This window comes from Scyliorhinus canicula, chromosome 1 (genome assembly GCF_902713615.1).
Source record: "Scyliorhinus canicula chromosome 1, sScyCan1.1, whole genome shotgun sequence".
NCBI lineage: Eukaryota > Metazoa > Chordata > Chondrichthyes > Carcharhiniformes > Scyliorhinidae > Scyliorhinus > Scyliorhinus canicula.
Window position 1 is genome coordinate 193569808 of NC_052146.1, and position 15953 is coordinate 193585760.

The 15953-nt window shown below is 46.7% G+C and overlaps 1 protein-coding gene across 1 annotated transcript in view; it reads left to right on the top strand.

Moving 5' to 3' along the window:
• The window catches only part of ccdc170 (coiled-coil domain containing 170), a 141489-nt gene that overhangs the window by 24051 nt on the left and 101485 nt on the right, over positions 1-15953 (top strand). The window contains exons 3-6 of the mRNA XM_038819012.1: positions 1460-1487; positions 5051-5179; positions 8309-8565; positions 13134-13278. Of these exons, the coding sequence (XP_038674940.1) occupies positions 1460-1487; positions 5051-5179; positions 8309-8565; positions 13134-13278 (559 nt within the window). The remainder of the gene's footprint in view (positions 1-1459; positions 1488-5050; positions 5180-8308; positions 8566-13133; positions 13279-15953) is intronic.

Consider the following 15953-nt stretch of genomic DNA (forward strand, 5'->3'; position numbering starts at 1 on the left):
TGTTAACTAGCCCCCCCCCCCCCCCTCCCAGCTAGCATGGCAACCCCTCCGAAGGCTTCCCAACCGCCAACCCCCCCCATGACTCCCCTCCCCTCCACCCCACACTCCCTCAGGAAATAAACCCCCCGCTCCCCCCATAATCAACTGATGCGAGTCCATGATAGAGCCTTGGAAGGTGGTGGAGACGGGATCACTGAATATTTTTAAGGCAGAGGCAGATAGATTCTTGTTGGGCAAGGAAATCAAGGGTTATTGTGGGAAGATGGGAATGTGGAACTCGAAATACAAACAGATCAGTCGTGATCTTGATAAATGGCGGAGTAGGCTCAAGAGGCCTACTTCTGCTTCTATTTTGTATGCATTTTCATATGTTTGGTATGTTCCATTTTTGTTTTAGGTAGTGGGTGGGATTTAACTAAATTGGAACAAAATCCCATAGCAAGCATGTTTAGCTGTGTGTTTTCTGGCGCTCGCAGCGCTGAGAAACACAATGCTATAAAACGGCACACTGGTTAGATAGGGGGCCTTAGCGGGGAACGTGTGGCTGAGGCCGCACCTAGCTCAGTTTGGTGCATCGAGGAGCTCCGCTTGCCGGAACTCCTTAGTGTAATGAGAGATCGGGCTGACATTTTTAAATGGCGCCCTGACCTCTGGAGCCCCCAAAGTGATCCCCGATCCCCCTCCCAAGCACTATGTGAGGGTCGCTGGCCCTCATGCACCCACAACCTGATCACCACCGTTCAAAAAATGCCAGCTTGGCACCCTGGCAGTGACCTTGCCAGCTGGCAGTGCCACCTGGGCACCGTGGCAGTGCCAGGCTGACATCCAGATGGCACTGCCAGGGTGGCAGGTGACACCAGCAGTGCCAGGATACCACCCTGCCCAAAGGGCATGTACCTGTGTACCATCAATCTCCTGGGAGACCCCCACAACTGTCGTTCCATTTGGTCCCCATTTTGGAGGCCAGTACAAAATGGCGCTCACCCGAGGCGAAGAGGATAGATCTGAATGCCTCGCGTACTTCAGCAAACTGCATATTAAAGTGAGACTAGCTGTCTTGCTGTAATATGCGGATTTGCTTAAAAGTGATCTTGCCCACAAAAGACGGGATTTACATCGCAACACCTCACAAGATCACGATCGATCTCGCGAGGCATTGTGAACCAGGCAGATCCCGGGCACGAGGTCGGCATGCTTCTATGGGACACGCTGCGCTGTGGCGCACTGCTTCTCGGGTACAGCGTGGCCGTTCATTTGTGCCTAGTATCTTCAAGATTTTGTAACATTTCCAACTGATATATTTCTATGCATTCATTTATGAAGTCTTTTTGAAAAGAAATAGTTTTGTAGTGAGCAGTGTTCATTTTAATCTGCAATGTTAATGTCAGTCCAATAATCAGGCACTGTACCCAATAGTTATTGTGTATTCATGTATGCATTTTTCCTTCTCTCACTGCAGGAGTTGGAGCAGATTGGAAGCTCAAAAGGTGAGTATTTTGGTTGAAAATTGCAATTGATGATATTAGCCGATTGTTTTTTGAAATAAATTTAGAGTACCCAATTATTCTTTTTTCCAATTAAGGGGCAATTTAGTGTCGCTAATCCACTTAACCTGCACATCTTTGGGTTGTGGGGGGTGAAACTCAGGCAGACACAGGGAGGATGTGCAAATTCCACATGGACAGTGACCTGGGACTGGGTTTGAACCCGGGTTCTCAGCGCCGTGAGGCAGCAGTGCTAACCACTGCGCCGCCGTGCCGCACCGATATTAGCAGATTGTTTAACGAATGTTATGATCCCTGCTGATGTTACCACTGGTCAAATCAGATCCCAGGATGGACCCCAACTTTCATTTTTAGTTTAGAAACAGAGAAGGTGGCTACTGAAGAGTCGCAGAGATGTACTCTCTTGATCTACTTTTAACAAAAGAATAAAATATTTATTAAATGAGAAAAGATGAACTGTAATACACTACTCCTTCACCCCCCACTATACAGATATGTACAGGTTTGTACAAGTTACAAAATCTCTCTCATACTCTAATGTTCTCAGTAGGTATACAGCCCATATAAACCAATAGGTGACCTGTGGTAAGACACTCCATGCTCTGAAACCAAGTGGCATTATGCCTCCCAAAGAACTTTGATGGGTTTCTCATCAATCCCCCCAGACTTTTGGCACACTGTGAACCAACTGGCCTCACTGGAATTCTATCTTCCACACGAGGGTGTCCAATCTCTGCTTTCGAAGAACCCACCTTGGAATCTCTTCCCAAACGACACCTTCTCTCAGATGTCTTCATCAAGGATCAACCTCCAGGGTTTCAACCTTTCCTTTCGATGCTCCTCTCCCTCAATCGTCACATGCATTCAAGCTTCGCCTTCCATGCACTCTTTCCCAGTATTCAACTATATGAAGAGAACACCATTGCTTCATAGGCCTGCATTAAGGAGTTACTGACTTTCGGCTATCTCCGAGGATCTCTCGCTTCTTATAAGCTACATTGCTTTACATCTGCTTCCTGCAGCGTTGTCTTTTAACTTTATAATAATAATCTGATTTGACCAGTGGTAACATCAACAGGGGTCATAACATTCGTTAAACAATCTGGTAATATCAGTGCGGCACTGCGGCGCAGTGGTTAGCACTGCTGCCTCACAGCACTGAGAACCCGGGTTCGAACCCAATCCCAGGTCACTGCAAAAGCCACGACATCGGCTCCCTTTCGCACCATGACACCAGGATCCTCAGACACCCATGGGGAAGGCTCGACCATTACCTTCACCACCCGAGGCAATACATCCGTAACATCCTTCCAAAATACCACTCATTTTGGACAGGACCAGAACATGTGAACGTGGTTCGCAGGGGAACCAGCACATCGCGTACATTGATCAGCCACTTCCGGGAAGAAACGGCTCAGCCCAACCGGTGTCTTATGTGCTCTATGAACAGCCTTAAGCTGTACAAGACTGAGCCTAGCACATGACGAGGATGCATTAACCATATGCATCGATTCCTCCCAAATCCAGCCCCGCACCGCGCTTCCCAAATCCTCTTCCCATTTCTGCCGCACCGTCACCAACCTATGTTACAATGTTCCTATTACCTGTAGTAGATCTGAGTGCTTGTTCTGCCTTGGAGAACAAACCCTCCATTAGTAATTTCCCCAGAGACACAGTTAGATGAATAAAAGCTAAAAAACAAATCCTTTCTTTTGTCTCTAAGATCAGACTGTGCTAAATTTTCAGATAGTTATGCTATGCAAAGCTCTGTCAGCAGCACCAAAACTGCAAATTGCCCAGCCTAAATATTTTTTGAATAATATTTACTGACTGTTCAGCAGTTTGTGACTTATTCACCACTTAGTGTTGAGCTGTATGTGCTTATCATGTGGGGTGCTACATGGACTGAATTGTGGTGCAGTGGTTAGCACTGCTGCCTCATGGCGCCGAGGTCCCAGGTTCGATCCCGCATCTGGGTCACTGTCCGTGTGGAGTTTGCACGTTCTCCCTGTGTCTGCGTGGGTTTTGCCCCCACAACCCAAAGATGTGCAGGATAGGTGGATTGGCCACGCTAAATTGCCTTTTAATTGGAAAAAATGAATTGGATACTCTAAATCTTTATTTAAAAACAAAAAGAAAAACAAAGGTGGGGCGCTCCACCTCTGGGTGCTCACTTCAGCAGTAGGCCATGTATCTACATGGTGCCGTTCAGGATGTTGGTGAGAACATCTTCCAGCTCTTGAGGCCTCTGGGATCCATCCTGTACAGTTGGGGTCCAAAGTAGGGTATTGTATTCTGGCCCGAGGAATGGTGCCCAAAAGGAGTCTGGGAGCCATTTTCCCACCCTGGAAGAGATAGGGTGGCCAGATTTTGAAAAGTCAAAACTGGGACAGATTGAAAAGTCTTGACACGGTGGGCTCTGTAATGATTGACAGGCTGGGCAGCCGATGACAGGAGTGTTGGGGTTGGGGCAGTTGAAGGTAGGTGGCCATGTGGCGGCATTTACTGGAATATGTCCAACTCGAGTTGGCAACCCCATTAAGACATCCAATAAGTAAAGACAGCAGGAACAAACCACTGAATTTTGCTTCAATTATACATTTCTGCCTCTTTTTGTTTAAAAAAAAAACTGAATCGAGCTTTTGTTTGTCACAACTGTTTCCAGTCGGAATCCTCTATCCCAATCTGACTTTACAGTATAACGCACAATGTTAAGACCGATGTGCATTTAAAAGCTCTGGGTTCCAGCAATGTTCATTTTAAACTCTAGGATGCACCTCGAGTGTAGGAGAATTTGTTTGCACCCAGAACCCACAAATGGTGTTTCGCCAAGATGCTCACTTGGACATGGCAGGGCCCAACTGAACTCACCAGCCTGCCACCTTCCTCAGCATTGGTTGGTGGTTTACTGATGGACGAAGTGCGGCTACCTCACCAAGTGTGGGGTTGTGGTTGGCAGACACGGCCGTCAGTCTTCCTTTGTCACCCAGAGGGCTGATTCCTTCCCAGGTCTGGGTGCCGGTGAGAAAGATTCCGCACCTGCGGGAGTGTGTCCTGGCACAGCCGCTTAAAGGTTGGCATTCCGATTCCTAAGGTGCAGCACGAGATTGCTTTTTGGGGAGGGGGGTTTTAACGACAGCAGAGGGAGCCCGAGGGGCCGGTTAAAGGAGCGGGGCATTTGAAGGGTGGGGGGGGGAGGGCGGGGGATTGAAATATTTGAGCAAATTGAAAGAAAACTGTCGGGACACTGGGAGGCCTAGCGAAAAACCAGGATTGTCTTGGCAAAACTGGGAGGCCTGGTCACCCAAAACAGAAGCCATCAGGAAACGGTGTGAGGCATGGTTTGATTTTTGGCTTAAAAGCGTGGCCTGCAAGGAGGCTGGGAAGTGGAGGGTGATTGGGTTTAAAATGGCAAACAGAATTTTGGAATTACATCCAATTCACCGTAATTAGTGACTGAACTGTTCAGTGACATTGGGTATTCATCTGTTAGTGCATATTGTGTGGAGCAAGGGAAGCTCACGCAGTTGTTTTTGATCCTCCAGGGAACCTTTGAACCAATGGTGGAAATTCCGGTCCTGCGTGAACAACTGAATCATCATCGGGTTGCATCTGAGTCGGCTCGCAGTGAACTGGCTGCACTGCAGGTCAAATACAAAAGCAGTCAGGCTGAGGTAATCTGAAAATCCTGAGGCAGGAAGAGGCCTGCTTTCAGATGGCAGGAAGGGCGAGATTGTTTTAACGCTCAGAAAGGTGTAAAGTTTACTGATTAAATCGCAGGCCTTCACCTGCTTAGATCCATTTTGTTTATTCAGTTACACAACTGCATGCAGGTTCTTCTTTATCCTCTGTCAGCATTAATGGAATATGTAAATGGAGAAAGAAATGGTGAATAAATTATGGTCAATTGCCTGAGGATGGTTTCTTCTGAATTTAATTTTGTTCAGGTATTTTTGGGAGGACTTTAGAACTACATTAGGTGGAGGTTATTGGACCCATTCCATCAGCACTCAACAGAAACCGTGGGTGGGATTCTCCAATAATGGGGCTATGTCCCTCTCCAACGGCAAAATGCGGAAGTTTCTTGAAGAAAGTCCAGAGTGATTTTCCTACCTGGAGGGGGCTAGCAGGGCCGCGGAGTAGTCCTCACAGCTCCGGCTGCCGATACAGGGCCCTGCACTTCCGGTCGGGGGTCTGCACATGCGCACGGCCACCCTGCACGATGTGGCAGACCCACACCGCGGACCGGCACCGAAAAGATAGGCCCCCCCAAGGGCGCATGCGTGCGCCCGCGGATCGGTGGCCCCCGACTGATAGCCTGGCTGTCTGTGAAGCCCCCCCCCCCCCCGCCGGTGAAGGATCCCCCCCGCGCCCCCCACCAGGGCAGATAGAACCACGCCGTCGGGAACTCGGACAGGTTACGTTGGCAAATCACCTTGGAGGCCTCTGTCAATGGCCCCCAAACCGTGGTGCGTATCCACGGGTTGTGGCGTGTATCCCGCATGTGCCCGATTTGGGGCGGAGAATCGTGGGAGCGGTGTCGGATCGGATTCCGGGCTTGACGCCCAGTCTTCGCCCCCGCGCCAATCGCGATTTTGGCTCGGAGGTTCGGAGAATCCCACCCCTGTAGTTCCTCATCACAGCATCTCACTATCTTTTGTATGTGACCTGCATTTTGTGCCCTCACTCCCCGACTCATGACCCTTGCAGGAGTTTTTCCTCTCTCCCTGTGCGCAGAAGTGTTTCCTGACATATCAGCCCTGGACTACCCTTTTTCCAGTGTAGACCTGTGTCTCCCTGGTCCTGTAGTCATGGTTTAACCATTTTGCTTCCACTTAATATTGTAACTGTCCCTCTGGAGCCCTCCTGCACTTGTGCTCAAGGCTGCAAGTATTTTAAACCTTTCCTCATGGCACCAGGGGTCAGCCTTATCAAACTTTTCCACGTTACTTATGGGCTACGCTATTTTCATGAGTCTTGCTGATGATTGCACCATTCAAGGTGCAGTCTCACGAATGTAATGTAAATGAACTTGCATTGATATAGTGTCTTTCACAAGGTCTGGACATTCTAAATTGCTTCACGGCCAATTAAATGTTTTGCAGCAAAATCAGAAAATGCTGGACAATCTCAGCAGATCTGACAACATCTGTGGAGTGAGAATGGAGTGAACGTTTCGAGTTTGGATGACTTTGTCAAACTTAGAGAGAACTGAAGATAGGATGAGATTTAAACTAATGGGGGAGAGGCGGTGTGGAGCAGGATAGAGGGGCAGCACTAGGTTCAACTTGTCAAAAAAAAGGAGGTCGGCAGAAAGTGGGTAATTATAGGCCAGTGAGCTTAACTTCAGTAGTAGGGAAGATGCTGGAATCTATCATCAAAAAAGAAATAGCGAGGCATCTGGATGGAAATTGTCCCATTGGACAGACGCCGCATGGATTCATAAAGGGCAGGTCATGCCTAACTAATTTAGTGGAATTTTTTGAGGACATTACCAGTGCAGTAGATAACGGGGAGCCGATGGATGTGGTATATCTGGATTTCCAGAAAGCTTTGGACAAGATGCCACACAAAATGTTGCTGCATAAGATAAAGATGCATGGCGTTAAGGGTAAAGTAGTAGCATGGATAGAGGATTGGTTAATTAATAGAAAGCAAAGAGTAGGGATTAATGGGTGTTTCTCTGGTTGGCAATCAGTAGCTAGTGGTGTCCCTCAGGGATCCGTGTTGGGCCCACAATTGTTCACAATTCACATAGATGATTTGGAGTTGGGGACCAAGGGCAATGTGTCCAAGTTTGCAGATGACACTCAGATGAGTGGTAAAGCGAAAAGTGCAGAGGATACTGGAAGTCTGCAGAGGGATTTGGATAGTTTAAGTGAATGGGCTAGGGTTTGGCAGATGGAATACAATGTTGACAAATGTGAGGTTATCCATTTTGGTAGGAATAACAGCAAACGGGATTATTATTTAAATGATAAAATATTAAAGCATGCTGCTGTGCAGAGGTACTCATCTTTCATTCTCACTCCACAGTATAAATAATTCCCACTTTCTCTGTTCGCTTTGACAAAGAGTCACTGGACTCGAAACGATAGCTCTTTTCTTTCCCTACAGATGCTGCCAGACCTGCTGGGATTTTCCAGCGTTTTCTATTTTGTTTCATATTCCAGCATCCGCAGTAATTTGCTTTTATTAAGGAATATGATTTGGTCATTATCACATTGTTGTTTGTGGGGTTTGCTGTGTGAAAATTAGCTGACGCACTCTTACATGACAACAGTTACTACACTTCAAAAATACTTCCTTGGCTGTAAACCGCTTTGGAAAGTTCTGTGGTTGTGAAAGATTCTATGTAAATGCAAGTTCATTCCTTAAGCTGTGCAAAGCAATGCTGCTGTACTAGTGAGTAATAATCTGGAAGGTACGACTGCCAAAATTAATTTGACATGATTTTCTAACTGTACGTTAATGGATTGAGAGAACAAACTGATTTGAACTTGGTCTTGGCTGTAGTAATATGGTATTCATTACTTGACATTGGTTGGATTTGCTGGAATTCTCCGGCTGTTGGCATTCTCTTTTCCCGCTGGCAGCACACCCCCACCTGCAGGTTTCCTGGCAATGTGGGGTGGCTTCAATGGGTAATCCCATTGACAAAGCGGGAGTTTAGAATCCCGCTGCCAGCGCACCCGCGCCGCCGACAGTCGGCTGGGAGACCGGAGAATCCAGCCCATTATCAACAGATAAGGTCATTACTTACTGTACAAATGTGTCAGATTGCTGACAAATCTTCCTGACAGCTTACAGATGTTTGTATGAGACTTGCCTCCCAAGAGGGCTATCTCCAGGAGCTAAAGGTGGAAGTTGAAAGCTACAAGGTGGACAACACAAGGCAGCAATCTTTCATCGGCTGCTTGCGAGAAAGGATTCTGGAATCTGAGGAGAAGTCTGGAACTCTGCTTACGTCAAAGACTGAGGCAGAAGTAACTCTGCAGGTTTTGCAAAATGAGAACAGGGAACTCGAACAGAGGAATACAGAATTAGAGAGAAAACTCAGGTAGGCCTCTTCCTCATAGAACATAGAACATAGAACATAGAACGATACAGCGCAGTACAGGCCCTTCGGCCCTCGATGTTGCACCGACATGGAAAAAATCTAAAGGCCATCTAACCTACACTATGCCCTTATCATCCATATGCTTATCCAATAAACTTTTAAATGCCCCCAATGTTGGCGAGTTCACTACTGTTGCAGGTAGGGCATTCCACGGCCTCACCACTCTTTGCGTAAAAAACCCACCTCTGACCTCTGTCCTATATCTATTACCCCTCAATTTAAGGCTATGTCCCCTCGTGCTAGCCACCTCCATCCGCGGGAGAAGTCTCTCGCTGTCCACCCTATCTAACCCTCTGATCATTTTGTATGCCTCTATTAAGTCACCTCTTAACCTTCTTCTCTCTAACGAAAACAACCTCAAGTCCATCAGCCTTTCCTCATAAGATTTTCCCTCCATACCAGGCAACATCCTGGTAAATCTCCTCTGCACCCGTTCCAAAGCTTCCACGTCCTTCCTATAATGAGGCGACCAGAACTGTACGCAATACTCCAAATGCGGCCGTACTAGAGTTTTGTACAACTGCAACATGACCTCATGGCTCCGGAACTCAATCCCTCTACCAATAAAGGCCAACACACCATAGGCCTTCTTCACAACCCTATCAACCTGGGTGGCAACTTTCAGGGATCTATGTACATGGACACCGAGATCCCTCTGCTCATCCACACTACCAAGAATTTCACCATTAGCCAAATATTCCGCATTCCTGTTATTCTTTCCAAAGTGAATCACCTCACACTTCTCCACATTAAACTCCATTTGCCACCTCTCAGCCCAGCTCTGCAGCTTATCTATGTCCCTCTGTAACCTGCAACATCCTTCCGCACTGTCTACAACTCCACCGACTTTAGTGTCATCAGCAAATTTACTCACCCATCCTTCCGCGCCCTCCTCTAGGTCATTTATAAAAATGACAAACAGCAACGGCCCCAGAACAGATCCTTGTGGTACGCCACTCGTAACTGAACTCCATTCTGAACATTTCCCATCAACTACCACTCTCTGTCTTCTTTCAACTAGCCAATTTCTGATCCACATCTCTAAATCACCCTCAATCCCCAGCCTCCGTATTTTCTGCAATAGCCGACCGTGGGGAACCTTATCAAACGCTTTACTGAAATCCATATACACCACATCAACTGCTCTACCCTCGTCAACCTGTTCAGTCACCTTCTCAAAGAACTCGATAAGGTTTGTGAGGCATGACCTACCCTTCACAAAACCATGCTGACTGTCCCTAATCATATTATTCCTATCGAGGTGATTATAAATCGTATCTTTTATAATCCTCTCCAAGACTTTACCCACCACAGACGTTAGGCTCACCGGCCTATAATTACCGGGGTTATCTCTACTCCCCTTCTTGAACAAAGGGACCACATTTGCTATCCTCCAGTCCTCTGGCACTATTCCTGTAGCCAACGATGACCTAAAAATCAAAGCCAAAGGCTCAGCAATCTCTTCCCTGGCTTCCCAGAGAATCCTAGGATAAATCCCATCCGGCCCCGGGGACTTATCTATTTTCACCTTGTCCAGAATTGCCAACACTTCTTCCCTACGCACCTCAATGCCATCTATTCTAATAGCCTGGGTCTCAGCATTCTCCTCCACAATATTATCTTTTTCCTGAGTGAATACTGACGAAAAGTATTCATTTAGTACCTCGCTTATCTCCTCAGCCTCCACACACAACTTCCCACCACTGTCCTTGACTGGCCCTACTCTTACCCTAGTCATTCTTTTATTCCTGACATACCTATAGAAACATTCATTCAACGTTTATCTTCTGAGTCCTTCTATTAGTAAAGTGCTTCCCAAACGTTGTGACCCCAATTGAGTGCTTCAGATTTTGTGTGACCCAAACTGTTAGCATTCAGCCTGAGCTTCACGGCACCCATAGCTGTCCCAGAACTTGCATCCCCCAATCTCTGTGCCAGGGCCTGTGTTAGAACTACAAATAATAAAGTCACCCATTGGTATCCTGGCATATTCTGGATTTCAGACTAACACCACAACTGTCATCGCTTCGATGTCCAATGAAATTACAAATTTTCAGAGCCCCTGTTGACGGTGTGGCATCTTGCCTGATGGTAGCTTAGAACAGAGAATTTTGCTTTGGGCTTCTTAAAATTAAATGGGCAGAAATATAAAATACTGTTTTTATCTTTTGTTGTCTGGTTCTTTATATTTTAGAAAAAACTTTTGGCACAAAATTCCAATCCGCACTGACCATTTTGAAGGTGCTTTGAGAGGTCTAAAATGACGTCTGCGACACGAGCATACCTGTGTTATGAATCGTGAAGGACACCATTTAAGTGAGGGTGTGAGCATGTGTGTACACTGGCAGTATGCAGAGGAGGCATAGCATGACGTATCAGTGTGGCGCACTGATTTGATGCTGTTTTGGACCTTAGCTGTCCAGCTCTCTCCTACACATGGCTAAATACACAAAAAATCCCCTTCCCATCGGTGTGATTTAAAGGGATCATCAAACACTTCTAGATTAGTTGCTGATTGATTCCTCCTGTCTATTGCCACAATTGTACAGGTGTTGGTCCCTTCTAGAGTTCTTTAATTTGCTAAAATCTCCGGGGAATGGTGTTACTTCAGTCATTCATGGCAAGTGGACAACATTTACTTGTCGCTTGTTGCCTGAGAGAATGTGGTAGTGAACAATAGAGAGATGCTGGCGAAGTGGTAATGTCACTGGAGCCATCATCCCAGCTAATGCCCCAGGGTCAGGGGTTCCAATCCCACCATGGCAGCTGGTGGAATTTAGTTAATAAATCTGGTTAGAAAGCTGGTCTCGGTGATGGTGACTATCATCAATTGTTGTAAAAACACAATTGGTTAATTAATGTCCTTTCAGGAAGGAAACCTGCCATTCTTACCTGGGCGTGCCGACATGCGACTCCAGATCCACAACAATGTTCTTGACTCTTAACTGCCCTCTGAAATAGCCTCACAAGTCACTCCGTTTAAAGGCAGTTATAGATGGGCTGCAAATGCTGGTCTTGCCAGCGATTCCCACATTCCATGAAAGTTCAAGCACAGCCGGCGCCATGTTTTCCGGCACGACCAGTGCAGGCCGACAGCCCTACGCATGCATGGCCCGGGATCCAGCGATGCTCTGGCCATTTTCTGCGCGATCCCCTAATCGCTACAGGAATTGTCAAGGGTTCGCAGTGATTTTTCCTGCTGTGATCCACCAGCAGATTCTCCACTGGCGCCGGCACTTAGTCGCTGAAACGGAGAATTCCGCCCAGTGTCTTTCCTCACCCTAATTTTAGTTCAGTTTTTATATTAGGCACAACACAAATTTGGAAGAAAACTGAAAGCCTCTGAATATATCGGCTGTGCTTTGCCAACACATGGGGCATGTAAACGTTAACAACATACACCCGTGAGATAGTGGAAGAGACAGACACCAAACATCTTTCCTCATCCTAATGTGATTTATTTTTAAGGAAGTAGATAAAATTTTATGGAAACCGTGATAAGTGGATTTGGGAATGGGGTAAAAGTGACCCGTCGACTTTTTGGGGGAATGAGTGGAAATAAGGAGGGAGCATAGATAGATAAGTGTGAGATGAGTGTCTGTGCAGCAATAGGTTGGGAGGATACTGGGTTTGAGGAGGTAGCTGAAAGGGCAAGAAGTAGAGAAAGTAATGTGAATGAATCGGCAATCAGTGGAACTGGGGGAACGGTAAGAACGATAGTGATGCAAACCTGTGATGGCACGAAGATGACAATGGAGTGACCCAGGGCCAGATTAGCCCCATAATTCACAACCGGAAAATGCAGCCTTTCCGTGCCACGTCATCCACTACTTTCGACCTGAAATTGAAGAGGGAATCAGAAAATGACAGAATGAAAACCAGCGAAGAGTTGAGGGGATAGAAACAAAAGGAGAAAGACTGAGCCACAAAGAGTGGAAAACCAAGGCGAGAATAACAGATAGTAAGATGTGTGATGATTCTCTAACCATTTCTATGTTCTATAAGAACCATTAGAACAAAATATATCACAGATACCTATTATGTATAGAGAAAAAAAGATGTGTATATATGAGGTTTAGATGATGTGTAATCATTTTGTCACATTCAGTCAAATTATCAGTTAACATTTGCTTTATGTAGGACGGAATGGTGGCACAGTGGTTAGCTCTGCTGCCTTATGGCACTGAGGACCCGGATTCGATCCCAGCCTCGGGTCACTGTCCGTGTGGATTTTGCACATTCTCCCCGTGTTGAACAATGAAATGAATGAAATGAAAAATGTTTGCGTGGGTTTCACCCCCACGACCCAAAGATGTGCAGGATAGGTGAATTGATCACGCTAAATTGCCCCTTAATTGGCTTAATTTGAAGGAAAAAAAGAATTGGGTTCTCTAAATTAATTTTTAAAAATAACATTAGCGCTATGTATTTAGACATATTTAAATCACCAAAGTCTTGATTTAAAAACCTAAACATGCCAAAAGTCCTGTGTAATGTTTACTTGACAGAAAATATCTAACAGAGTGGGATGAGACCAAGCAGGAAGACATGAGAAGAATGAAAGAACATGATGAGTTTTTGGAGAAGCTCACGCATGCCATGAATGTAGATTCGAGAGGAGCAGAGCTTCGTCTGGATTTGCTGGTGTCACAGGTAGGCAGCACGGTAGCATGGTGGTTAGCATAAATGCTTCACAGCTCCAGGGTCCCAGGTTCAGTTCCCGGCTGGGTCACTGTCTGTGCGGAGTCTGCACGTCCTCCCCGTGTGTGCGTGGGTTTCCTCCGGGTGCTCCGGTTTCCTCCCACAGTCCAAAGATGTGCGGGTTAGGTGGATTGGCCATGCTAAATTGCCCGTAGTGTCCTAAAAGTAAGGTTAAGGGTGGGGGGTTGTTGGGTTACGGGTATAGGGTGGACACGTGGGTTTGAGTAGGGTGATCATTGCTCGGCACAACATCGAGGGCCGAAGGGCCTGTTCTGTGCTGTACTGTTCTATGTTCTATGTATCTAGATAACGCTTAATGCAAGGGCACACATATCCCATTATCTGCACTGAGGAGCTCCACTTGCCGGAACTCCTCAGTGTAGCGGAATGGCATCCTGATCTCTGGAGCCCCCGACCCGACCCCGAACCTCCCCAAGCTGTAACGCACTACAGCTCCCCCCCACACACACCCACCCAACACCCGCAGGGGGCACCTTCAGCCCGATCGCCACAGTGCAAAAATGCCAACCTGGTACCCTGACAGTGCCCCTTCCAGCTGACACTGCCATCTGGGAACCTTGGCAGTGCCAGGGTGCTTGGGAAGCACCAGCAAACTGCCCTGCCCAAAGGGCGTGCAACTGATGGTCATTGGATAGGCATATGGACGATAAGGGAATAGTGTAGAGAGATTTTAGAGGGGTTTCACAGGACGGCGCAACATTGTCCTGTACAGGCCGAAGGGCCTGTACTGCGCTGTAATGTTTTATGTTCTATTCCGTCCGGTCCCTGAGACTAGAACGGCGCTTGCCAAGGTCTCCAATGCGAAGGGTATCTCAGGAAACTGCATATTAAATTGTGTCTAGCTCTCTTGCTTTATTATGCAGATTTGCCTAAGAGTGATTCTGCCCACAGGGTGGGATTTACATTGCGACATCTGCGAGATCACGTTAGATCTCGCATAGTGCGCTGTGAGCCGGGTAGTTTCTGGGAGCGGAGTCTCCCGGCTTCTATCGGCCACGCTGCGCTGCGGCGTACTACTTTTTTGACGCAGTGTGATCACTTGATCGCGCCCAATGTGATTTGGTGATACTGATTGAAGGATAATACTGGCTGGATCATCATGGTTAACGTCCTTCTTATTCTTCGAAATGAAGCCCGGGATCTTTAACATCCACCTGAGCAAGTGGGCGCAGCCTCTGTTTAATGTCTTACCACAAAATGGTGTCTCCTGCAGTGCAGCACTCCCTCAGCACTGCACTGGAGCATCAGCCTTGCGTGTTGTGCTCAAGCCCAGGACTGGGGCTGGAACGTGAAGATGTTTTATCAAAACATAAAATGCAAGAGAATATCTAAGAAAAGGGCGGGTTCTATTCAAGACCACAAAGTTAATATTCGTGTTGAGGTGGAAAACGGGCATGGTTCTGAATGAATACTTAGTTTCTGTCTTCAAAAAAGAGGGAAAAGGATGCAGACATTGTGGTTAAGGAAGAGGAATATGAAATATTGGATGGGATAAACCGTGAGATAGGAGATATTGAGGGCTTTGATATATTTGGCAGAAGATAAATGACCTTGATTGCCCTTCAACCTTCTAAACTCAAGGGGATACAATCCAAGGTTATGCAACCTGTCCATAAATTTAAGACTTAAAGACCGAGGGAGGCACGGTAGCACAGTGGTTAGCACTGTTGCTTCACAGCACCAGGGTCCCAAAAGACGTGCTGTTAGGTGAATTAGACATACTGAATTCTCCCTCTGTGTGCCCAAACAGGCGCCGGAATGTGGCATCTAGGGGCTTTTCACAGTAACTTCATTGCAGTGTTAATGTAAGCCTGCTTGTGACAATAAGGATTATTATTAGCGAATCTGCACTACAGCTTCTCTAAACTAATGTACGGTGCTTAAAATTGAATGACGTACTCTAGATGGGGACCCGACCTTAGGCTCTGGGCATTTTTTCTCCGCTTTGGATAGACAAGGACCGGTCTATTTTATACAACCGGTCTAACTTTATACAAGTCCTATTAGGTTATATCGGTTGAACAAAATTACACAGCAATAATGATGAATAGGGAATAACTCAAATGAGCCACAACTTTGTCATCAAGAAAGGTCTCACTGTGAAACAGGGAGAGATGGTGGTGTTGTGATAATGTCACTGGGCCAGTAATCTGTGGGTTCAAATCCCACCACGGCAGCTGGTGGAATTTAAATTCAATTCATAAATCTGGAATATAAAGCTAGTCTTAGTCATGGTATTATCAATAAGCTTATGTGTAAAAACCCATCTCATTCACTTAAGTCCTTTACATTAGAGAAATCTGCCAGCCTTATCTGGTCTGGCCTCCATGTGGCTCCAGACCCACAGCAATGTGATTGACTCTGACTCTGAATAGCTCTCTGAAATGACCTAGCAAGCCACTCAGTTCAAGGGCAATTAGAGATGGGCAACACCAGTGACACCCACATCCCATGAATAAAAGAAAAACAAATGGGGGGGGGGGGGGGGTAGGTCTATGCACCACAGCATAGTTACAAACACTCAGCAACTACAAGACTCTCCTTGGCCTGGAGATTCCAGCTAAACGCTTTTGCTCTCAACACGAGACACACCCCAGATCCTCCAA